The following is a 26,365-nucleotide window of genomic DNA, read 5'->3' as shown; positions in this document are numbered from 1 at the left end:
GCAGAAGCCTCATCAGCTGAGAGACATAAATAAGCAAGTGGATGTTCCTTGTTCTTGGATAGGAAGACTCAGTGCTGCAAAGATGCCAGTTCTCCCTAATGAATGTAGCAGCTCAAAGCTATCTCAATCAAAATCTCATCACAGTTTGCTTTGTTTCGTTGCTTTGCCACTTGATCTAATTATTTTAAAGTTCCTCTGGAAGAATATATTTTCAATAATAGTCAAAAGAAGAAGAGAGAAGAGGATAACTTCCACATACTAAAATATTTTATAAGCTTGCAATAATTAAGATACTATGCCATTAACAGAGGAATAAATTGACAATCAAATAAAGAAATAATAACTAGTTCAAACATATCAAACATACACCTGCATATATGGGGCAAAACGGCATTTTATATTTTTTTAATTTATTTTTTTCAAGGCAGAGTCTTGCTCTGTTGCCCAGGCTGGAGTGCAGTGGCACGATCTTGGCTCACTGCAACCTCCACCTCCTGAGTTCAAGCAATTCTCCTGCCTCAGCCTCCTGAGTAGCTGGGATTATAGGCACACAACACCACGCCTGGCTAATTTTTGTATTCTCAGTAGAAACGGAGGTTCACCATGTTGGCCAGGCTGGTCTCGAACTCTTGACCTTGTGATCCACCCGACTTGGCCTCCAAAAATGCTGGGATTACAGGCGTGAGCCACTGTGCGCAGCCCAAAATGGCATTTTAAATCAGAAAGGAAAAAATGGACTTTTCATTAAATCTTATAACAATTGTCTAGCCATTATATTCACAAATTAAATGTGAATATTCAAAGGTAAATGAGAGAGAGGAAAGTATTAGAAGAAAACATAGGGAAATGTTCTGAATCTCAGTGTGGGGATGGACTTTCAAAATGACACCAAAACCAAACACCATTTAGGAAAATTCTGATGCCTTGATTATATAAAAATCTAAACTATTGTACAGGAAAAAAAAAAAGCAAGCTTGTATATGATTTTTCCAAAGGATATAAAAAAGATAGTGAACCTCACTAGAAATCAGAGAAATGCAAAAATGGTTGGATAATATTGTATCATTTTTCTGGTATCAGAGGCAATGTCAAGGGTGCATCACACATTAGCACTCTGGTTAACTATTGGATGGTGGTTTGACAATATGGGTCATAAGTCATATTTGTGTATTCCTTCACCCATAGTCCATGTTTAGGAGATAACCAGATCAATTTTATAAATAAAACACTTTAAGGTATTAATAACAGTGAAGACATTTTAAACCATTGTCAGAGGCTCCAGATTTGATTAAATAAATTATAGAACATTCATATAATGGAATATTAATCAGCCACTAAAAAGAGGGTCATATATTTAAAGCCAGTGACCTAAAAGGTTTTCATGACATAGCACCAAATGAATAAATCTAGAATTATAAATAGACACGCGTGTATGTGTAAACATGTAGAATGCAGAACCATACACAGGTCTCTACTTAATGACTAGAATGAAGGTAAGGTTTGTTGTTGTTGTTTTGTTTTTTTTTTTTGAGATGTAGTCTTGCTCTGTCACTGAGGCTGGAGTGCAGTGGCATGATCTCAGCTCTCTACAGCCTCTGCTTCCCGGGTTCAAGCAATTCTCCTTCCTCAGCCTCCCACGTAGCTGGGACTACAAGCCCATGCCACCATGCCTGGCTAATTTTTGTATTTTTAGTAGAGACGGTTTTTCACCATATTGGCCAGGCTGGTCTCGAACTCCTCACCTTAACTGATCCACCCACTGGGATTACAGGTGTGAGCCACCACACCTGGCCAGGTAAGGTTTTTTGTATGATTCACTGCTGTATCCCCAATACGAGAAACTTTGTCAGTGTTCAATAAATACACATTGAATCAATGAACTCCTAGAACAATGGTCACTGTTTCTGTTTTTGTTTTTGTTTTGTTTGTTTGTTTGCTTCGAGATGGAGTCTTGCTCTGTTGCCCAGGCTGGAGTGCAGTGGCACAATCTCAGCTCAGTGCAACCTCCGCCTCCCAGGTTCAAGTGATTCTCCTGCCTCAGCCTCCCAAGTAGCTGGGATTACAGGCATGCATCACCACACCCGGCTAATTTTTGTATTTTTAGTAGAGATGGAGTTTCACCATGTTGGTTAGGCTGGTTTCGAACTTGTGATCTGCCCACCTTGGCCTCCAAAAGTGCTGGGATTACAGGCGTGAGCCACTGTGCCTGGCCAAACAATGATCACTCTTAGTAATAACTCTGAGTGGTAGGTTTTCGGCTAATTATTCCTTTATTTGTGTTTTAAATTTTTTCTTCATAAATGTGTATTATCTTTAGAGTAAGAAAAAAGCATTGCTATTTTCATTAAAGTGCCTTAAAAAATAGACACAGCATATCTCCTTCAGTTATACATTGAATAAATCACCCTTTGGAGAAGAATTATGAAATGCAGAAATAAGCATTAAAAATACTTCTTGGATGATTTGGTATTAAAAGTAAGAAAAGCGCCGGGTGCAGTGACTCATGCCTATAATTCTAGCCCTTTGGGAAGCCAAGTCAGGCAGATCACTTGAGGCCGGGAGTTCAAGACCAGTCTGGCCAATATGGTGAAACCCTGTTTCTTAGTCTGTTCTCATGATGTTAATAAAGATATACCCGAGGCTGAGTAATTTACAAAGGAAAGAGGTTTAATTGACTCACAGTTCCACATGGCTAAGGAGGTCTCACAGTCATGGCTGAAGGCGAATGAGGAGCAAAGTCATGTCTTACATGGCGGCAGGTAAGAGCTTGTGCAGGGGAACTCCCCTTTATAAAACCATCAGATCTCGTGAGGCTTATTCACTATCACGAGAAGAGCGTGGGAATGACCCTCCCACTGGGTCCCTCTCAGGACACATAGGAATTATGGGAGCTACAATTCAAGATGAGACCAGGGTGGAGACACAGTCAAACCATATCACCCCATCTCTACTCAAAATACAAAAAAAATGGCTGGGCATGGTGGTGTGCGCCTGTAATCCTAGCTACTCTGGAGGCTGAGGCACGAGAATTGCTTGAACCCGGGAGGCAGAGGTTGCAGGGAGCCGAGATTGCACCACTGCACTCCAGCCTGGGCGGCAGAGTGAGACTCTGTCTCAAAAAGAAAAAAAAAATTAAAAGTAAGAGCTGAATGTGATGGATCTAGCAGAGGCCACCTTCACCTATTGAGTTAGTCAGGAAATACTTATTGAATATCCATTGTGTTCCAGGCACTACGAATACAGACATGAGTCAGGAGTGACCCTTCCCTGGAGGATGTCAGAGCAGAGTTGGGGGCAGGCATAAAACAGCTCGAGACAAGACGAGGCGCAAGTGACCCTGTGCATCAATACAGGGTGTTGTCATTGCTCAGAGGGGAAGCCCTTAGCTCAGCTTAGGCAGGGGAGAGAGTTGGAATATGGGGTGGAAAGGAAAGAGCAGGCTGAGAAGACAAGGGGCTCAGAGAAGTGCCCCTTGAGCTGAGTGATAAAGGACTAACAGGAACTAGCAAGGAGTGAGGGGGCAAGAGAGAAGCATGGGCAAAGCATGCAAAAGCACTCTGGAAAGATTTCCGGTGGATTGGCACCAGCTTAGAGTGTCTGAGGAGGGGAGGGTGGTGGAGAAATGAAGCTGGAGAGGTTTGCAGGACCCAAGTCCAGAAGGGCCTTGTAGGACTGGACTAAGCAAAGTGGCTTTCATCCTAGAGTGTGGGGGAGAAGGCAGGGGAGGGCATCAAAGAGCGTGCAGTAGAGAGGTTAAGGCCTAGACTTGCAGATGTGCTCACTCATTCTAACAGCAGTGTGCAGGCGAGACTCAGGGCTGGCAGTTGCCCAGGGCCCTGTGCTTAGAAGGACCCCACACTTGGCTTACTGCTCTGCTGCTGCCATCTCGATTCTTAATAATTTTTAAAGAGGAAGCCCTACATTTTCCTTTTGCACTGAGCCCTGCAAATTATGTAAGAGGTCCTGGCAAGACTTGAGGCAAAGTTTGTTATGCAGTTGACCAGGAGAGAAGGCAGTAGGAACTTCTGTCCCTTTCCATCTCAGCCTTTGTATTTAGGGGTCTTCTCAACACATGTCCAGGGAAGAAGCAAGAAATAAAAAGGCAATGTGTGACATTTCCCAAGGTGCAGACAATGCCCTGCGATGTGTTTGTTTTACAAATGAGGCTGAGGCAAAGCTTAGCTATGCCCCTTCCCCTCCCCTGACACCCTCATCTCTCCTCTGAGATCAGCAAAGTAATAATGAGCCTCTCAGGTTGTAGTAGGGTGAGGAGGAAAACAGGTGTTTTTGTGTGTTTGTTTTTTGTTTTGCTGAGATCACAACTGCTAAAGAAGAGAAAATGGTTAGCTCATTCCCATACTCACACAGTTCCATCCCACCCACTTCTTGCTCTGGTGCTGCTTCCACTTTCTCCTGGAACCCCTCAAACCCCAGCCAGAGCCTCCTCGCCCCATGGGTCCCGCTGCAGGGAGTTACTGCTCCTGCTTGGTTCTGACTCATGGTCAGGCTCTAACTGGCAGCTCGACCCCTAGCTCCTTTGAACACAAATACACATGTACACACACGTACATGTGCACATACATACATACACACTTGGCTCAAGGCACGTGAGGGTTTGTTTTTGTCACTATGAGGTTTTCCTTCCACACATCTCGGCGTGCACCAGCTGCTTAGCAACAAGCTGTTGGGCAGAAGTGGGAATTAAATATCTCCCTGGTTGCTGCAACCACAGGTGCCAAAAAGGAGGGTAATGGTCCACCAGAGGGACTGGGCTGAAGGACAGGGGTGTGCGTCTCCTAGACGAACGCTCGGAGATGGAACAGTCAGGTCTCTGGTCCTGTGCCAGGAATCTCAGAGGCCTGCTGGGAATGGTGCTCCAGAAAATAGAATCCTGACAGCAAGCCGTGGGCGGTGGGGAATCTGCAGGGATGGCTGTTTTCAGGTGGAAGGCAAAATGTAAGAATTCCTAAATCTCTGCTGATGGGATTTGCCTCAGCAAAATCTGGGTTCAGGTCATCATCGTGGCCACCCTAAAATCTTCCATGCTGGCTTGTGGTTCTTGCTTTTGGAGTTTAAGCTCAAAAGCTCCTTCTCCTAGGAGTTCTACCTCTCATGTAGCGTCGAGGCAAAGAACATTAGCACCAGGATTCTGCAGCTGGATTTTCTAGGTTCACAATTTAGCTTCTGCCGTTGACTTTGTGATCTTGAGAAAGTTACTTTGCCAGTCTGTGCCACAGTTTTCTCATCTATGAGCCCCACCTTAGAGGACTGTTGTGAGAATTACATTAAAACAGGTAAAAGGACTTTTTGTAATGTCATCTCCAAAACAGACATCCACTATGCTAAGGACAGAAGGAAGCAAAGTAAGCTACCTTTTTAAAAGTGTCTTCCATGTGCCTGACACTGTACAAAATGCCGTTTACTCATGGGATTGATCTTTTCACACCCATGGAAACCGAGGCTTACAAACAGAGCGCCCTACTCAAGGCCATGCTTCAGCAATGGGGCCAGAATTTGACATGGTCACTGTGGCTCTGTAGCCCTCACTCATTCCTCAAGCCAAACTGCCTCCACTATTGCTTTTCAGAGAAAGGGAAAAAAATACTAATTTATCTGGCATGGGGTGGGGGCGGGTGTCAGGATTTGGTGGAAAGAGCTCCTCCCCAGAGTAACATTTTATAATTATGATATGAAGCCAGTATAATTACCATAGCACTCCCTGGCATATGGTACCTGGGATGGGGAAATAGTAAGCCAGGGTCTTGGGAAAATGAAAGATGTCATCAAGGTACAAAGGCAATAGACACCTAGATTTGGAGTGAAAACATGGATTCCACCAAGCTCCAAGCAAGCAGAAGGCCTCATCTCTCTGGCCACACTCACTGTCCTAGAAGACCGGGGAGTCCAAGGGCAGGAAAAGGCTGCAGCCTGTGCTCAGATGCTCATGGTTTTCCAGGTTAACACACAAACCCCTGCTTCCTTGACCAGTGGATGCTCACACCATGACATGCACATATTCCCGAAGATCTTTTATGGCAACAGCTCATACATGCCCTTTCACACCATCTGCACTGCTGAGAACTGCAGGGTTCAGTATGGTAGCCATGGGCTGCATGTGGTTTTGAGCACTTAGAATATGGCTAGCAGGAGTTGAGATGTGCTGTGAGTAATGACACATGTACCTGCTTCAAAGACTTAGTCCAAAAAGTCAAATATCTCACTGATAACTTTAATAGTGATTACATGTTGAATGATGTAAATTTGGTGTGTTTTGAATATAATGGGTTCAATAGAATCTATTATTAAAAACTATTTTTTTTTACCTTTGTAATATGGCTATTAGAAAAATTCCAATTCCTTATGTGATTGGCATTTGTGGCTCATGATATCTTTTTACTGGACAGGGCTGCTCTCAAAGGTACTCACAGCAGGCTTTGTGTTTGGAGAGTGCTTTAGCAGTCACAAAACATTGGCCTCTCTTTATGACAGAATCACAGAAAGCCAGACCTGGAACAAGTACCCTTAAGCTGTTTTGTTCAATCTCCTGATTTACAGGCAGAGAAACTGAGGCGTTGAGAGGAGAAATGATTCCAGTGTTCCAGGTGCCATCCATAGGCCGTCGCCCACCTGGATCTAGTCCTTGCTGCCTCCAACCTCTAGAGCTGGCTGTTGGGTTCCCCTCCGGCCCCTCTTGCCCAGCTCTTCCCCTCCCTTCCCCTTCCCTCAAGGAAGGCTGGGAGAACTCACCCAGGGGAGGCATCTTTATTCATGAACCTGGCCCAGGGGAGCCCGGAGAGCCTGTCTGAAGGCTGCTCTGTGCTTTCCCTGCAGACTCAGAGAGATAAATATGGAAATGTGCGAGAAGAGCCCCATCAAGACTAAGGGCTGCTATGACATCTAATACATAAACCAGGAGGGGTAGAGGAGGCAGCTCCAGGGCTGCAGCCGGCAGAGTCTCCTCAGCCCCAGCTGGGCCCTTGCTCCCCCTTAGACAGGCTTGGCTGACCCCTGGACATCTGCCCAGGCTGGGCTTTGTTTCTGTTTCCCACAGCACATCCTGTACGCTGCCCCCACAACACCACAAAACTGCACAGGTGCTGGCCCATCTCCAGCTACCATCCAGCCCCCAACCCCACCCCAGGATGCCTCCCCTGACTTCTCCAACCTGCCTGGGCTTCCTCCTCCAAATCCCAAGTGCCTGGAGGCTACACTCTTGCTTTCTGATGACCCATTAGCAGCTTCTGCATCAGAGAGTGTGCGCTGTGCAAACCCCAGCCTCAACCCAAACCTGCTGAAGCAGAATTTGCATTTTCAGGAGATCTGCTCTGGCCCACACCAGTGAGAGCATGGCACTGTGTCAGGTTTATACTGTGCTCACTGCACTGCCTTGCACAGCACTGGGCTCCTGGTAAATATTCCAACCACAGAAAGAATGACCTTTGTTGAGTCCTTGAGGTTGATGCAGCACTCTCCCAGACGTGGTCTCACATAACTCCCCCACGGCCCTGGATAATGCTGAGCGGTCAAGTCAAGACTCTAAGCAACTTGGCCTATGGGGGTTTTGGAAGAGGTGCTGGCCCCACATGCTCAGTTTCTTTGCTGCCTCTGTCTCACTAGAATGCATGCAGATGTGAAAATAGTATTAGAATTGAGATGTTGCCCTCTTGGGGGTCTGTGTTCCTATATTTGGTAGATGAGAGGTATGTAGAGTCTATACAGCCCCAAGGCCAAATTGCCTGAGTTCAAATTCTGCCACTAACTAAGTATGTGACCCTGGGCAGGTTACATAATATCCATATGCCTCTGTGTACTCATCCATGTAATAGGGACAGCAGTGGAACCTACTTCAGAGGATTGTTGGCGGATTACACGATTCAATATGGGTAATGTGCTTACATAGTGCCTGACACATAGTAAGTGTTACAAAGTTTAATTAAACCAGTGTCTTTTTTCAAGTGTAATGTTGAAGATTTTGCAGATTTAGAACCACAGGAGTTGGTAGAACTCCTAGGGCTCAGAGGGAGCCAACTCCCTCGTTGCACACAAGAGGAAACAGGCCCAGATGGTTGAATCCCTCTCCCAGCATCTCACAGCCAGTAAGTGGCATGATTGGAACCTGGACTCACGCACACTCAGCCTGCTCCTCCTTCCCACGCCCTACAGGACACGATTAGAAAGTAGAGCGAGTTCCAGACCTGGCGCTGGAGTCCAAGCTGCCCACACAGGTGTGAGCGCCTGCTCTTCATTCTCAGTAGGATGGGAGGAACCTACTAGCAAACTCTCCAGAGATTTCCCCTCTGCTCTGAGATCTAGTCTCTAAGTTGGTCCTTCTTGACCACTGAGGCAAGAATCAGGTCACATTAGCTGCAGTTACTCCTTAGGGAAAGGAATAATCAAGGAGTTGGGGTTTGGGAGGAGCGAGCAGCATAGGAGGGCCCCTTCCCAGGGAAGTATTTTGCCAGCTCCCACTGTTAGCTGTTATCCCTCAAATGCTCTGCAGTGAGGATAAGAAGTGAGAGGTCTCTGATGCCCTGGCGTGGCCACCCTTTTGTGTGGGTTTTATGTTCATGCTCTTTGTGCCCATGAGTTCTGACTCTTGTTGCATCTTGTGGCAATTCCAAATAAGCCCTCCCAGATTCCCACAGGGATCTAGTCTTTCTATTCTTTTGCTAAGGGGCTGGTGGGCTGAAGGGATCTATTGCCCCAGCTGCCCTTCAGGGGAGAGGGAGGCCTTTAACTCCTCATAACGTCTCATGTTGCAAAATGCATTGCTTCGATGGAAGTATTGGTTTTGAGCAAATTTGGACTCCAGATGACCAAGGTTCTGTTTGGGCTTGACAGTAATAAAAGGAAGATACAGGTATACCAGGATGCATCCTACACATCCCGCAAGGTGAAACCCACCTTCCTCTCACTGGTTGTCTCAGCCGCCTTGGCTGGGTTTGCGCTGCTCATTAACTTTGGGTATGCCTCTCTCTGCCTCCCTAACCACATGCAGATCCTAGCCTCAGTGTCTGCCTTTCTGCATCTCTCTGAGCACCTTGCCTAGTATCTGCCACGTATGGTGCACATAGTGGATGATGATTGACTGATCACTCAATATATTGTTTTCTATAAAAGAATGAAAGAAGATCATTTCCTCTTCTGGTCATTTCCTTTAAAGAATATATGTACTCTTTAAATGTTCCTTAGTTTTCATATTATTGGCACATACACAGAACACAGCCTTGCTGAAACTAAAATAATAATAACAATAATAATAGCATCTTTCATTGGCTGAATACCTATTATGAGCACAACACTGTGTGCACATCATGTGTGCGCCTTACACACATCATCCTAATCCTCACAGCTTTGCTACCAGGGTGATCCAAAGAAGGGAAGCTCAGTGCCCCTAGGCACACTACTCTTCAATAGTGGAAGAACTGGAACCCAATACCAGGCATTCTGACTCCGTTCCAATGTCCTCTCCATTAAATCCCAAAGGCCCCAGCCCAGCAGCCAATTCTCCTCTATCCTGTCCCATTTTTTGTATGAAGAAACTAAGGCTGGGTGTGGTGGCTTGCACCTGTAATCCCAGCACTTTTGGGAGGCCAAGGCAGGAAGATCACTTGAGGTCAGGAGTTTGAGACCAGCCTGGCCAACACGGTGAAACCCGGTCTCTACTAAAAATACAAAAATTAGCTGGGCACAGTGGCACATGCCTGTAATCCCAGCTACTCAGGAGGCTGAGGGAGGAGAATTGCTTGAATCTGGGAGGCAGAGGAAGTTGCAGTGAGCCAAGATTGTGCCATTGCACTCCGGCCTGGGCAACAGAGCGAGACTCTGTTTCAAAAAAAAAAAAGAAAGAAAAGAAAAGAAACTAAAGCTTTGAAAAGATTAAAAATCCTTTGCCCGAGACCAGGTCCCACATGTAGTGAACTGCAGAACTGATATTCAATCCCAGACCCATCCAACCCCAAAGCTCACACTCTCCACCACAGCATAGCATCCTTACTTCTCTACATGATGCATTTCCTTTGTTTGTTTCTTAGTCTGCAACCAGATCTTATCCTATAACTGTGGTGGCAGAGATGGGATCATGTGGGGCTCTGTAATTTGGGGAGAAGTTAAAGATATTGCAGTAACGCAGGACAGGAATACATTTAGGAGAACATGTAAGAGTTGGTAGGAAGCTTCCTCTCCTCCAGAAAACAGAAGCCCCACCTTCTTAGGCAATGGTCCTGAACTTGTTCATTTCTGACAAATGTGTTCCGCTTCTTTTTTTTTCTTTTATTTTTATTGACACATAACAATTGTACGTATTTGTGGGATACAGATGATATTTTGATACCTGTAAATAATGTGTAATGATCAAATCAGGGTAACTAGCATATTGATTACCTCATTTATCCGTGTGTTGGGAACATTCAAAATCCTCTCTTTTAGCTATTTGAAATATACAATAAATTATTGTTAACAATACTCACCTTCCAGTGCCATAGAACACTAGAACTTATTCCTCCTATCTAGTGTAATTTTGTATCAAATGTGTTCAACTTCTGCAGATAGAACATTCCTGGCTCTGGCTGCCATTGCTGTCACCAGCTGTGCTATAATAGCTCTCTTCCCACGATTCCAGACCTGGTGGCCAATGGCATTCCAGTAGGGTTCTAATTGAGATGCAGCCAGGCTCAGTGTTCTCATCATTGTCACCACGACGCTGTGAAATGAGTTGGGTGCAAGGTGAAATGAGAATCGATCTTGGATAGACCGCTTTATTCTGGAGGAGGCAGGGAGATCAAATAAGTTTTAGAACCAGTTGTGAAATCTGCTGTTATACCCACTTCAGTTGAAGCGAGTGAAGACAGTACGAAGGGAGTGGTCTCATTCTAGCTTTCCCCACAGCAACCAAGCTACTACCAAGCACCTTCAAAGATGCTCACCACTTGCCTACTTTCAAATTCAGTGCCGTTTAAAATTAATAAAAACTATCTTTCCAATCTAGCAGGCTGGCTCTAAATGGAAACTCACCACAATTTCCAAAGTGTAATTTGTTATTGACATCCTAGTTTCATAACAAAGAGTAATAGGTTGGTGGCTCAATATTTACCAGGAAGAGAAGTACTAGAATAATCCCCTACCCAAAATCAAAATGACATTGACCTGATTTATAGTGCAAATGGTGTATTAGACAGAAATAAAAAGAGTTCGTTTGATTTTAAAGTCTGAGTAATCAGTAAGTACCCTTCAGGGTCTGTGACATTTCCAACGGAGATAGAAATAGGGATAGAGAGACAGAGAGACCAGAGATAGATACTTAAACTTACTTATAGGTACAGAGATAGAAATAGAGAAAGAGGTATGATCTAGATGTAGTTGTATAGACATAGACTTAGACATAGACATAGGGATAGAGATAGAAATATGAGAAAGGGAGAAAGAGAAGAGAGAGATTCACCGTTCGAAGTTTGATCCTGTAATTAGGACATTAGATACAAAAGGAATGGTAGGTGCTTTGGTCAATGACAAATCCAAAGTCATGAAAGTAACATCCCTTCTTTTTTAAAAATTTTACTTCCAGAATCAGAAAAACTAAATAAAATATTATAGCGAAATGAAATTTTGAAGCTTATCTGATTTATCCCTCATTTTATATCCAGGGAAATGAAAGTCCCAAGAGACAAGATGACTTGACCTTAGTCACACCCAGATACTCTGTCACTCAACCAGCATCTTTTCCTCTGCAATAAATTGCTTCCTTTACCCATCTGAATATAGTAGCACTTATAAAGCACCTACAGCATACCAGAGCCTTATTCGAGAGCAGTAAGGATACAATGAAGAACAAAATATAATTCCATCCTTAACATAGAGATGATTCTGGCTTTTCCCATGGTGAGCATTCCTTTTTTTTTTTTTTTTTTTTTTTGAGACAGAGTCTAGCTCTGTCGCCCAGGCTGGAGTGCAGGGGCGCAATCTTGGCTCACTGCAAGCTCCGCCTCCCAGTTTCACACCATCCTCCTGCCTCAGCCTCCCGAGTAGCTGGGACTACAGGTACCCACCACCGTGCCCAGCTAATTTTTTGTATATTTAGTACAGACAGGGTTTCACCGTGTTAGCCAGGATGGTCTTGATCTCTTGACCTTGTGATCTGCCCGCCTCAGCCTCCCAAAGTGCTGGGATTACAGGCATGAGCCACTGTGCCCGGCCGGTGAGCATTCTAATGTGAAAGAGATCTGGAAGGTAAGGAGGCTGGATTTCTACTGCCTGATTCTCATTTTTTATAAAAAAGCAGAAGAACTTCTCTGGGAGTTCATGACCTTTCTGGGGCAGTCTGTGTAAACAGAGAGATCTGGTCTAAGACATAAGTGAAAATTGCTTATCTTGTCCCAGGAGGCAAAAGCCCCTTCTCTAGAAATTTAGTTCAAGAGTAATTTTATTCTCAAATAGATGTAATTATACAAGAATCACAGGTTAATAATGGCTGCCTTGTAATAAAGACTGTAATGTTGAAGAAGCAGTGACGATAGAAAATGGAAGTTGTTACCCAGAGGACAAGGGATGGGACAGCTCTGAGAAGCAACCTTAGGATCTGTGAGAACTCTTTGAGGGTGGGGGTGGGCGAGGGTGTCCTTAACCTCCTTCTGGAGAGCCTACATGTGGAAGGAGCTCATGTGTCAGGCTGCACCTACCTTTGGCTTATCACGTCTGCTTGAGGGCAGAGACCAGACCTTCTATCTTCTTGTTAATGGTTGCCTCTCCTCACTCTCCCTCCTGCCCTCACAAAGCTCAGCATGGAGCCCAGCACCAATTGGGCTTCTGCGAGTATCTGTTGAATGAAAGCTTTGGCAGGAAACAGTTTTTGGACTCACCATTTCTAATTAAGGGAAAATGTCTCTCCTCTTCCCATCCACGTGACTAAGTGCAAGTGCGGCTCTGGGCTGATTCATCTCATGAGTCATCTGCTTAAGTAGTAATGCGAACGGGCTTGCAGGCCAAGTGGTGAGCCTTCTGCAGCACAGCCGGCTTCAGGCAGCTTCCAGAGCACATTTCAACCCTTCTACTGGTCAGTGGGTAGATTTGCCCTGTCTCTCAAGGCCTCAAAATGATCTGCTTGCTGAGTCACTTGTTCATTTAGCAGACATTTACTGAGCACCTACTGTGTGCCTGGCCCTGTACCAGGCACCAGAGATTACAGCAATGGCAAAACCAGGTCATTCTCGGCCCCGTTTAGCTTAGAGTCTACTCGGGAAAAAGGGCACAAATCCACAATCCTGGCAACATTTCTTCACAATTGTAACAAGTGTTCCCTAGGAAGGGACCCAGTGACATGCATGTGTGTAACAGGGGTCTGACCAAGACCAAATCAAGGTCTAAAGAATGAACAGGGGTTCACTGGGCCAAGGGCAGCAAAGGAACTTTCAGACCACAGCAGCAGCATGGCAAAGGTCCCTTGACTTTGGCAGGGGAGGGAGAGCCAGCAAGGCCCCAGGGAGTGAAAGCGGCCCCAGAACACGGGAGCTGGGGGACCAGAAGCTGGACACAGAGGTGGGGACCAGACACAGAAAGGTCTCTGAGGCCTGGAAACAGTCTCGTTCCTTCTTCTGAGAACAATTAGATGCTATTGTTGGGTGTGGGAAGGAAACTTGACCAAACATGGGTGTACAAAGTTTCCCCTGGAGCTGTGGTGACAATGGATGGAAGGGCCTCAGTGTAGGGGAAGTTAGGAAGCAATGAATGTACCACTACAATGGGGGTCCTCTTCCTCGGGGAGGCCTCATGGATGTGAAGAGCTGAAAGCCAAAACCAAATATCAAATGACCTCTCAAAGGCATATGGTCAGCATCTCAGGGCACATGAGACCCCAACACTAACCTTCTGCCCATCGGTAGGAGGTCTGCTGGAAAGGCCCGACTACCCCATGTGAAGGTCTCAGCCCCCAGGACAAGGAGTTAGGGGTGAGCTCATCTGAACAGCTCCTGTCCTTGGTGGCTCCCACAGAAGGTAGACAAGCCCAGCAGGCCTTATGCAAAGAGCAGCCTGACAGTGCACGAGGGGCCCCTTAGGGAGCCTCTGAGATACAGCATAGCCAAGGAAGGTCAAGACCCCGGAACAGACAGGCCAAGGGTCTGTCTGCAGGGCTGGTGTGGGAGGAGAAGGAGACTGCAGTTGGTGCTGGGAAGAGCCAGGGCTTCGACTCAGACGACATTGAGTTTGATCCCCCTGCACCCCTTAGTGATGTGACCTCATGCCAGTTACTTACTCCAGAAAAATGACCCTCTTCCAAGTCCTACCCTTGCTGAAAGAATCAGCTGGGGTGGCCTGTGAGAAGGACCTGCTTAGAGCCTTGTTCCACAAGACACACTCATGAAACAATAACTACTGTCTCAGTAGCAGGGCCTGAAGAGGTAGGTACAAGACCAGGTCATCCAGAACAGGCTAGAAGCCACTGGCTAATTCCAGCAGGGTAAGGGGAGATGACCTTGGAGGTTGAGCAACTGTATTTCAGGGTGATTGTATTTGTATATTCATAGGTCAGGCAAAATAGGCCTTTGAAATTTGAGAACAAAAGAAACAAAATTGACCCAAGTGAGGGTGTTTTAAAAGCAACTATGTCTTATGAGGGATTGGATGGCAGACCTCTCCAAGACTGTGAGCAGCAGAGCAGTCCAAGAATACTCTTCTCGTTTTTTGAAGCCCTATTTCCTATCAAGAGCTCTGTTTCCAGCAGACAAATGGGCAGAAATCTATTCTGAGGTCTGAGGGCTGCCCAGCATTAGCCAGGAGCTGGGCCTTGGGCAGAGCCCTGGAGAAAGGCATCCTCTGAACTGGCCTTGCCACCACCCCTCCTGACACAGCATATCAGCTGTTGCATGGGCAGGGGTGAGTCCTGGCCAAGGCCTTGCTTGTGCCCACCCCACCCCCACCCAAAGTTTGGGCTGGAGAACTTCTTGGGGAGCTGCCTCCTCCATCACATTGAGGCAGTGAACTAGGGATCTTTGGAGGGGAGAGATTCATGTGGGAAATGCTGCAATATTTTCTCTGGAAGGATAAGGTATCCAGGCAGCAATGGTGCTGGGGAGGGCTGGGATAGGGGGTGCAGAGGAAATGTGTCACTGGAGAGAGGCACAGTGTTTGTAGATCATCACACAGCCTTTCTGTGCCCACGCTGGGTGGGGCCCTGGAGGCCCAGAGGCTAATGTGTCTGGTTCTCATGCACCACCTCTTAGAGGAAACAAACATTTTGATATTCACAACTAGATAGATTACTGAAAAGAAAGAAGTGCAGAGTGGGGCCCACTGTCTGTAGGAAAAGCTCCTGCCCTGGCCAGGAGGAAGCTGGTTAAACCACGCAAAGACTCTTGTTGTCTGCCTGGGGAAAGAAAAGACCTCAAGTGTTTCCTGGGGTTTTCTTCTGCAGGTTGTTCGGTTCAGGCACAGGGTGTGGAGTACAACCGGGAGCAGTCAAGGTCTGTGTAATCCCAAGAAGTCTCAGACTCTAAAACTCTACGCTGTGATGAAGAACAATGAATTGTCAGCAGCCGGTATATTAGGATTGGAGGAAAGGACCACACGCGAATATTTTAAAGCTTCAAACTGACAATATCACATCCGTTACTTTTGTTTGCAGCTCCATACACTTGTAATTTATCACAGTATAATTTTATACTTCTTTATATGGTGGTTTGATTAATGCCTATTTTCCCCCACTGTCCTTAATGCTCTATGTCTTTCATCTATTTTATTGCCAGCACCTAACACTGTCCTTGACACATAGCAGCTGCTCAATCAATGTTGAGTTAAAGAATGAGTCAGAAAATAACTGTTAGCATCTTAGTAATTTCCTTGCAGTACATATGTGCTGCCAGAAGGTGGCGAAAATACTCAGAGCAGAGAATTTCAAGCTTCAGAGGCAATGGATGCTAAGAATTACATAATGCAACAAATTTGGTTGCTTCATCAAATGTGGAGTTAAGTTTATTTCCTCGGCTAACACTTGATTAAGACAAATCTCAAGGTGTGGCAGAAACGGTCAGACAGATTTGCATTCAAATCCAGCCTCTGCTGCAGACAACCGGGAATCTTAGGCAAATGCCTTTGACCTTTCCTGGCTTCCACTTCCTCATCCACAAAATGGAAAGTACAATGTCAGATTTTGTTATGAAAATTAAGTGAGAGAACACTAATATACACACACACACACATATATATACATATACATATGAGTGTGTATATATATTTATAATTTTTCAACCCCAAAGTTCTTTGTATCTATATTATTTATAGATTATTACTGCCATCAAATATTACTTCCATGTCAAAATTTAATACAAGAGTTGAAGCAAAATACATTGAGTTAAAAAGAAATTGAATAAGAGTATGCAAAAAAAGAAAAATACTGTGCTTTTCAGGCCCTGTTGTCCTCCAGGAGAAGTAAATCTGAGTTCAAGACCCTGAATTCTTCCTAAAGAAATTGAAGGGAATGCGGCTTCATTTCTCTGTGATGATCCATCTAGAGTTGAATTATTTTGTCAAAATAAGGAGCATGTCCCTAGTTAGAAAATCTCAAAGCACTCAGAACATGATAGGATAAATTTCCTAAAGGAAACAACCCCTCCAGAAATTTGAGGGCTCTTGAGCACACACTCAGTTCTAAAGTAAACAGGTTGGTTGTAAAAGTCAGTATATAGACCTTCTGCAAGGCATGTAACTTTATAGCTCAAAATTTACAATTGATGTTTCTCTCAAGGTTTTTTAGACCTAAATTAATTTTTAATATACTGACCTAAGGTGCCCAGTTATTTTTAGATAAAACTGTGAACTATCCCTTAACCTAAAAGTAGGCTGTGAGACATAAGATAGTTAAAGCATTACAGTGCCAGAAACCTACATGAATGGAGGTTTCATGCCCTCTGGTCTCATGCCAACTGCACATAGAAATGCTGGCGGGTAAACAGCACTAAGGGGACTTGGGAACCTGTCCAGGGGCTCGCTCTGCTCCACTCCAAGTCAGGTTCACAGGTGCCAGCTCCACCCAGGCCCCTAATCACAAGGCAGATGAACACATCAGCCAAAGTACCCTCTAGAAAGGGACTAGGACCACTCATGCATAAGGCACAGGAGGAGCAAACTTGCCTATTCAGAAGTTTTCAGGTTCAACATTGTTTAGTTCAAAACTCAGTGCCTGGCAGCCTGTCCTCAGGTACCAAGCACCTAAGTAGCATTGGGGGGTAAGGGGCTGGGGTCATGCTGAGCTGTTCAAAGAAGAAGGAAAGCCCTTCCTTCTACAATTCCCTCCTTGAAACTAACAGCTCATTTACTGAGCTTTAGTAATACTTTGCCCTCTCCTCTGTTCTAGTTCTTATCAAGTAACATGACCAAGTCAATTTTGAGTAAAGTCCCCCCATTAACTGTGCAGTCTCGGAACACAGAGACCTCGAGATATTGCCCTCTGAGTCCATAGCACCCAAGACAAGGCCCGACATGAAAAAGAACACAGTGAATTTTGATGAATAATGAAAAATGAAGGATAACATAAGTGAAAGATATGTTTAGGGAATGAGGGAACATAAGAGAACATTGTCCTTTGTAACCAGGAAAGATATGTTTGATGAAAAAAATAAATGGGTCTCAAATGTTTATTTCGTGAGATAATAAAATGATTGTTGTCATTTTAAGCCACTAGTTTTTGGGGTGATTTGTTATCTAGTAATAGTCTCTGGAACAGATCATTGTGCCTAGCAATGGGTACTACCAAAATATAAGTAATGGGTACTTTCCTTCTCCTGGAATGCTTGGCTGTTCCCTGGGTCCCATGTACAGAATCCTTCTGTGTTAAAGCATATCTTATGTCTGGAGGGAAATTTTCTACCTTCCAATGTGCTTCTAGGTGCAGGAGGAGTGGGCAGCAGAGCTCTGCAGGACCCAGGGCAGGATGCACAGTGAGAAAGATGGACCGAGTGCTCCTCGAGGTAGATAGCCCAGAGTGGGAAAAGAGGCCATCTGTATGAAGGCTGCTCACCTGGTCCATTTAGCAGGTGCAAAACTTATGAAGGAATAGGGATATCAATGAGCAACCTCAGTAATCTTCTATAGACCTTGTAGTGCTTGTCTATAGAGCCCAGAACCCAGATTTATTCATCCAGAAACATATACATAACTTCTCTGCTTTAAAATAGCACACGGTTTGTTTTTGGTTGTATTTGGGGCTTTACAGTTCTTCCTTGTTAATTATCAGAACTACCTGCTGTTTGTGACTGGCCTAGGCTTATGTCCAAGGGGACTGAGGCCACCGCCTACTGATTCCCCATGGCCTTCCCTCCTTGTGGTCTCTGCTTGCCTTTCCTCTTGTGTCCATTCTCTGCCTCCCACACACCCCTGGTGACAGTTGGCTCTGTGAAGAACCCTCTTTATGTCTCTCAAAAATAAGCCCAGTCATGTTCTATTTTTAATGGGTTTTAAATGTCTGTTCTGCAAAAGAAAAGTCCCTGCAAAAAGAAGTTAGAAACTGGAACCTCACCCAGGGAGGGGATAAATGTGGGCCCAGGACGAGGGCTGGTGGCAGGAGAAACCAGGTCTGGTCACCCTCCCTCTGGCCGTACTGGACAGCGATGAAGCCAGATTCTCATATCTAGAGGAACACGGAAGTTTGTGTAGCACCACCTGTGTGGGGAGAGAAACTGCTGTCTGCCTCAGTCCTGTTCCTGAGGGGAGTGAGCTGAGATGCTGCAACACTAGCGTCAGGTGGTGCTTGTTGACCGACTCCAAGCCCCATCAACTGAAAGCCACGTCACCAGCCTCACCCACAGGAAACAATGAGATGCCTGTACCTGAGCACCTGTTGTGAGAAAGCCTCCCCTAATGCCTGCCCTTGCCCTTGACAGTCAGGCCAAACCGCTCTCCAATGGGTGAGGCTCCGACAACACCCAGGAGCACCTGTGATGCCGTCATTAGGAACCTACCTCATCGCCCCAATTCCATCCCCTCCTGACACCTGACTGCATGTGTTCTCCTTTATAGTTCTTTCCTTATGGAGACGCCTCCAAGTTTGCCCAGCATGCCTTCCGAACCTTCGACAAGAATGGGGACGGCACCATTGACTTCCGAGAGTTCATCTGCGCTCTGTCCATCACCTCCAGGGGCAGCTTTGAGCAGAAGCTGAACTGGGCCTTCAATATGTATGACCTGGATGGTGATGGCAAGATCACCCGAGTGGAGATGCTGGAGATCATCGAGGTGAGACCTGGGGCGTGGTTGGCGGGTGGTAGGCACAGAAGGAGACTCCACGGCAGCCTTCTAGGTGCAGGCCTTGGTGGCTCCTTCTCTTTCTGCTCGAGCCCTGCCAGCAGCACACCATGCCTGGACTTCTCCTGCTTCTGTCCCCACTGCAGCACAGTGCTGGGGAGGTCCCAGAACCAAGTCATGGGGCCCGTACTGTCATGACGGTGGCATTGTCATCTGCCATTCACTCACTACTGGATCTCCCATGAACCTGTCTTACTGGGCACACAGGGTGTCATGGGCTCAGTTTCTCTGGCACTTGGTGTGTCTCTGCTCTGCCTCACTCCAGCTGCACCTAGTGGGGACCCGAGGCTGTCAGGGGCTCCCGGGACATCCTTCCAGGTTCTGATCATTCCACAGCAAGCAGGCTTTGCCTGTTGTGTTTGCGAGTAAACCAGGATTCCTCTGCCACGCCACCCACTGCGTACTGCATTCCCAGTGTGAAGGTCTTCTTGATTTTCTTCTAATGCCCCATTCCACTTCAGGGCCTTCCACTTCCTCTCTCTCTGCCCAACGTGCCCTCCCCTGGCCTCTGGGGGCTCCTGCCTCACTTCACTCCCATCTCTGGTCTTATCCCAGCTCCCAGAGAGGACTTCCTTCCCGCGTACCTTCCCAAATATGCCCACTCCACCCCCACACCAAAGCAATCTAACCCTTACCAAGAGGGGTTTTGTCCCAACATTTGTCCCTGCCCCAGATTACCTTGTTGAGTGGAATATATGGCAGAATGCAAGCTCTGTGAGGAGGCTCTGCCCTCAGGGCTGCATGCCCAGAACCCAGACCCAGCCTGGAGCTTGGCAGGCATGCAATAGCGGACGCATGGTTTAGTAGCTTTCCTTTGATTGACTGTCTTAGCATGGGTTCCCACCCCTGCACCAGCCACTCTAACCAAGGAGAGAAAGGTACCACTTGCTGAAGGCAGAGCCAGGTGCTCCATCCTGAAGCTGGGGGGTTGCCCCATCCAGACACCAAGAGCTGAGATCAGGCAGGGTGGATCCCCACAAGAAAATGGGATGATTGCAAGAAACAGAAGCCAAAGCCCCAAGGTCCCCACAGGACTCTCACTCTGGTCCCAGCCTCAGAGAGAAGTCACCCATCAACCCGCTGCCTGGGAAGCTGGCCTCGTTCACTTGCACACCCTCTCATTCCACATCTTTAGTCTCTTCTTCTCCGTTGGCTTCTCCCCTTCTATCTTCAATGCCCACTCCCTTTCAAATATACCCAGCAAACTAACATCTTAGTTCTTTACTTGTGTTCCCTTCATTCAATTAAATATATATTTTTTCCAACAGGTTATCAGAAAAGATACAGCACAATAATTCTGAACATGTGGCTTGATTTTCTCATCTTTCTCATTCTTTAATCTTTTGTCCATCTTCCACACTAAACTTAGCTCCCTCTAAGGTCTCTCTATAAGCTCCCTACAGAGTAGGTTTTTCCAAGTTTTTTCTCCTCTTTGATTTCTTGTCATTTCCCCTCATTGGCCACCAAATCCCTTTCTCTCCAAAACTTTTCTCTCTAATCCTTGTCAATGCCCTTCAGCCAAAGTCCCCAAGGACATACCCACACTTACACAAGTTGACTTTATTACTGCTTGCAGTGAGGGAATCTTGGGGCAATTCAGCAGGAGGGTGTTAGAAAGGACTTCTAGGATCTGGACTTTGGGAGGGTGATTTGGGGAGCGTTCGGAGAAGCAGAGGTTTACTGTGGATTGGGTACTGTCAGGGAGTTGGGACACTTCTATGATTAGGTACCTAGGAGGAGGGCACACAGACCGATGCAATGCTCTAACGGGTGAAGAAGCAGTGGTCACTCATCATAGCAGGAAGCAGGGATGCTTGGTGTTTTGTGTCTGTGTTCACACTTAATGACAGAGTGGTCTTGTTTTTGCCTTGCTCCATCATGGTCACTGGCATTTTGTGACATTGGTTATGTTTGGTGTGAGACCTGACTGTGAGGGCTGGGCCAGCTCCCGGTAGCACCAAGGCCTGGTGGGCAGTCCAGGCCATTTCCTGGCTGTCAGCGGCTGCTTTTCTTTCTCTTAGTTCTTCCACGTTTCTCCCCATCACTTCCAGCTCTTCTTTTCTTCTATTCAGAGCTTTTATGGATTGATTTCTCACCTGATTATGGGTCACATTTTCCTGCTTCATGACACATGTAATAATTTTTATTGGTTCCTGGACATTATGAATGTTGCATTATAGTGTCTGTATTTTGTTGTCTTCATTTATAGAGTGCTGAGATTAGTTTTGACAGGCAGGTAAGTTATATGTAAATTAGTGTGATCTTTTCGAGGCAGTTTTATAATTTTAAGCTTTTAGAGCAGATGGAGAGTAGGTTTTCTGTAGTAAGTTAGGCCAGTGACCAATTTGTGACCATTTTGGGGTTCTTATTGATTTTCTCATACATTTAGTGAGGTTTCTCTACTCTGGCTGGTGGGAACCAGCCCCATGTGTGGTGATACTTATTCAGGTATTTAAATGAAAGAAGACATATCAGAGTATAACTAGACAGAGAATATAAATAGAAAAGAGGTTTCCAGAGGACTGAGGTCCTGGGGCAACCTGATGTTTAGAGGTGAGGAACATGAGGCACAATCAGTAAAGGAGATGGAAAAAGAATTGTCAAAAAGGTCAAAGTGAAAAAGGAAAAGTGAGAAGTCCTGGAAGGGAAACACATTGTTTTGTGGGGAAGGAATGGAAGGTGAAATCATGTCAAATGCTATTGATAGGAGAAGTAGAAGGAGAAAAGTAATCATTGACAATTGGAATTGGAAACCTGGAGGCCATAGGTGAACTAGCTGGGAATAGTTCCAGAGGAGTTGGTGGCAAAATCCTAATTAGAGCAGCCCAGGAGAATGAGAGTGGAAGAAGTAAAGCCAGTGACTATAGAAAACTCTTGCCAGAAGCTTTGCTTTAACAAGAATGGACAATAGCCTTCCTGAATGCCAAGGTATTTAGCAAGCTCTTTGCATTAAGAACTAGAATGTTCTGCAAGCCTGTGTGAGCACCAAGAGTTGTTCAGCTTATTGTTCAGAAACTTCTTTGTGAACTTTTATCTTCTGTGTGCAGCCTAGTTTCCAGACAAACATTGAGGAGTCCTCCTAGGCAGATTTCTGAGGCTTTCTTTCTGCCTGGCTCCCTCTCTGGTCCTCTGCCCCGAAATTTCTGGCTATCTTCACCTTCCCCCTCCAATTGTTGTCTCCTCCAGTCAGTGATTCAGCCCTGCTTGGGACCCTTCTCCTTGTGCTGCGGTCCAGGAAGGACTCCAGGCTGAGATCATAGGGTTCATGTACTTTGTTTCCCACCTCTTAGGAATTACAGTCTTGCAATGCCAGTTGTAAAGTCTGAAAACAGCTATTTCTTTTATTTTTGTCCAGTTTTCTAGTTTACAGTGAAAGGCAAGTCAGTACAGGTCCATCAGGGCTGGGGACCACAGGGGCAGGTTCACACCGAGTTCTGCGTCTGGCATGCCCGGACTTTGTGATATGTAAGAGTCTGCATCTGAAACGGCCCTTCTTGGTTGTCGTGTTCACAGTCCCAATTGTAGGGCTGTGTCATGGATACGATTAATGAGATCCTGCCATTTTCAGAGTTGCTTCCTGAGGTCCAGGAGGACTTCTTGTGTTTACATTTCTTATTATCCTGACTTTATTAATAGTGCACTTGTTTTGCTGCCTTCATACCCACTGCCTCATGTAAGGGCTTTTGATTTCACCTTTTAAAGGCCAGGGTGAGAGTGGCAGCTTACATGTGTACGGGCCATTTGTCTCTTTTTAAATTCCAGACAGTACACATTCCCTGCTTTTCCCTTGTGCACTGCTCTGGCTACTAGACTAATCAGGACCTTGTCTACCAATTATCCACAAAATGAAATTTCGGAAAGTCTGCCTCTTTTAGAGACAACTTTCTTAAAGTGTTCCATGATACATCAATACCGTCTAGCTACAAAAGTAAATGCACACAAAATATTTTATCTCAGTGGACATTTTAACTTGTTAAATAAAGCACTTTCTAGTGAGTGGTTTGCTCTGATTGGCATTTCTAAAAACAACCTTATGCGTTGTAATTTACAGACCATAAATTCACCCATGTTAAGTGTACAACTTAAATGATTTTTAGTAAGTGTGCAGAGATATGCAACCATCACCATAATGTAAATTCAAAACATTTTTATTCCCCCAATTAGATCCCTCATGCCCAAAGGCCTGCTCCCACCCCAGGCTCAGGCAACCAGCACATCACTGTGTCTCCATGGATTTGGCTGCCTTTCTGGGCATTTGACACAAATGGAATCACATAACATGTGGCCTTATGTGTCTGGCTTCTTTATATTTTTGAGATTTATCCATGTTGTAGCATATTCATTCTCTTTTGTTGCTAAAATAGTATATTTTTTTTACTGTATAGCTGTATCTTATTTGTTTACAGTTGATGAGCACTTGTGTCATTTCCACATTTTGGCTATTAATAATACTTCTATGAATGTTCTCATGCAAGTCTTTGTATAGATGGGCATTTATTTTTAAGGCACGTTTCTAAGAAAGAAAATAATTTATACTTTGGAAATTCCATATCAAGAATTAATTGTATAAATTAGTTGGCCTGGATAATTGAAATCTTCTCACTCTATTCTTTAACTTATAAACAGAGTCCCTGCTCCACAACTCTCCCTAAACTAACTTCTTGCAGAATTCAATTTTAATGGTACAACTGGCTTGGTTGTCTTACTAGATTCTAAGTTTCTAATCGGTTGGCCCCACAATTCATCTTTTCCTAAATCCCCAAGGCTAGTGCTTTTTGACTGTTTCCTGCACCTACATGCAGAATGTTTAAAACTGAACCCATCATGTTCCTCCCTGAACCTATTCCTAATCCATTATTTCTAATCTCACCATTGAGCCACCCTTTCTAACCACTTCCTCCAGCCAAAAACCTGGGAGCCACCCCAAATTCTTCTATATCCAGTTGGTCACAAGACTCATCCATATTTGACTATGTCATCTCTTATTCAATAGCATTTAAGGAGTTATTTGAAATAAAGTTAAATTCTTTATCCTATCCTAGGAAAACTCTGTGATCTGCTTCTCATTTCCCTCCAGCTTCATCTTTCAACACTTCGCCTGGCCCTCCCTCCTACTGCCCCTTGCCCCACATCGCACACTCCAGCAGCTAAAGCTTTTTCATTTGATCAGTATTTATTGAGACCTATGATGTGCCAGGCATCATACCAAGCCCTGGACTTACAGGAGCATGTGGTTCCTAGCTCCATAGAACGTACTCTTTAGTGGGGAAGACAAAGCAGTTATTTTAATAAAGGTGAGATGTATTTTGATGGGGGAAATGGTATGGGTTGTCACAGAAACTTGCAGCACAAGGAGTGAAACTCCTCTGGGGAAAGGGAAGCTGAGGCTTGGAGGATGGGTGGGATCCCGTCAGGTGAAAGGGAGGCAAGAAGAGCTCTCTGTCCTCCTGGGTTTCTGGTAATATCACCTACAATGCTCTTTTCCCCAAGGCTATCTACAAAATGGTAGGCACTGTGATCATGATGAAAATGAATGAGGATGGCCTGACGCCTGAGCAGCGAGTAGACAAGATTTTCAGCAAGATGGATAAGAACAAAGATGACCAGATTACACTGGATGAATTCAAAGAAGCTGCAAAGAGCGACCCTTCCATTGTATTACTTCTGCAGTGCGACATCCAGAAATGAGCTGATGTCAATGCTATGGACTGCACAAAAGTCTCAATGTTCCATTCAGTCTGCAGCTATTCACACACACACACACACACACACACACACACACACACACACAAATATTGCTTGGACTACCTATAAATGGACTTGCTTCTTGTGTTTGAAACACTTGTGTGCATGAGAATGTCATTTGCTAATGAATTTTAAAAGCATATATAAAACAAAACAAACAACCTGCCACAATGTGATATGTGTAATATCATTTCATAAAAATCCCTCTTCCTCCAAAGCCTGGGCAGAAATGTGCTGCAAAGAGTTATACGATTTCTTGTTCATGTTTTGCTAATGCTCATATCTCCTTGATTACATAATGTTAGTAGCACTGAGATCCCCCATGGTAATGTAACTTAATTATAAGCTATGTCACTACCCTCCTGTAAAATAGTATTGGACAGACACAGAGGGACCCTTGGCTCCTGTGTCTGGTCCACACACCACAAGAGCTTGTATTATCAGTGAATATAAATGTACTACATTTGCATGCCTTTTGGGTTTGCCTTAATTCTTACCTCATTTGCATCCTATCGATCTGGAAAGAGCTGTTTCGGATGAATGCAGTATAAAATGTAAAAACTCTGCTAAATGACTTATTGATTAAGTATATCTATCTATATATACATATACACAAAGATATTATTTATCGAAAGTAAAAAAGATGGAAGTGTATTGGTTTCTGTTTGAATTTTCAAAGGCTTCCAGTGTGGTGGCAATAAATATCCCAAATAAATTTATAACAATTGATTTTCCCCCTAATTCTTATTTTATAATTTTAAAATTGCAGCAGATGCTAGCAACAACTTACTAAATCTACTCAAATATAGAACTTTGGAATTTGAAGAATTAATGACAACAAAAGGGAAAAAAGCAACTTTCCAACTTTTCATCCAGGCTCCCAAAAGAGGGACAATGAACATGGCATGTGAAAAGTAAAACAGATTTGTTCATTCCGAAAAAAAATGTTCATTCTATGACAATAAATTTTATCTCAGTGTGACTTTGGTGCTAACAACGTATGTTCAATGCAACTCTGTGGAGCTGTACACACACAGTAGGTAGGCTGCAGGTGTCCCCCAACATAAGTCAGTAGAAAAGATGTCTGTCTTCCCAAATCTAAAGTAGGCAAAAAATAACAGAAGTAGTTATTTTTAATAACAGAACAGAACTCTGACTCTTTTGATCTTGAAGGAGGAAGAAGAGATTCCATCAACACCTCTAAAAGCAGGTTTGCATTTTCAGAACATGCCCCCCTAGAGAGTTGCGTTTTTTATACAGCACTGCCCGATAGTACTTTCTCTGATGATGGGAAGGTCTACATCTGCACAGCACACTAGCTATAACTGCACAT

General features: G+C 44.9%; 1 protein-coding gene across 2 annotated transcripts in view; it reads left to right on the top strand.

Moving 5' to 3' along the window:
• VSNL1 (visinin like 1) overlaps nt 1-26,014 on the top strand; it is a 116,200-nt gene extending 90,186 nt beyond the window's left edge. For both annotated transcript variants that reach the window (XM_063648937.1, XM_054475751.2), the window contains exons 3-4: nt 19,003-19,218; nt 24,778-26,014. In XM_063648937.1, coding sequence (XP_063505007.1) covers nt 19,003-19,218; nt 24,778-24,975 — 414 coding nt within the window. In that variant the 3' untranslated portion in view covers nt 24,976-26,014. The remainder of the gene's footprint in view (nt 1-19,002; nt 19,219-24,777) is intronic.
• The last annotated feature ends 351 nt before the right edge of the window (nt 26,015-26,365 follow it).

This window comes from Pongo pygmaeus, chromosome 12 (genome assembly GCF_028885625.2).
Source record: "Pongo pygmaeus isolate AG05252 chromosome 12, NHGRI_mPonPyg2-v2.0_pri, whole genome shotgun sequence".
Lineage (NCBI taxonomy): Eukaryota > Metazoa > Chordata > Mammalia > Primates > Hominidae > Pongo > Pongo pygmaeus.
This window is presented reverse-complemented; position numbering and strand designations above follow the sequence as displayed.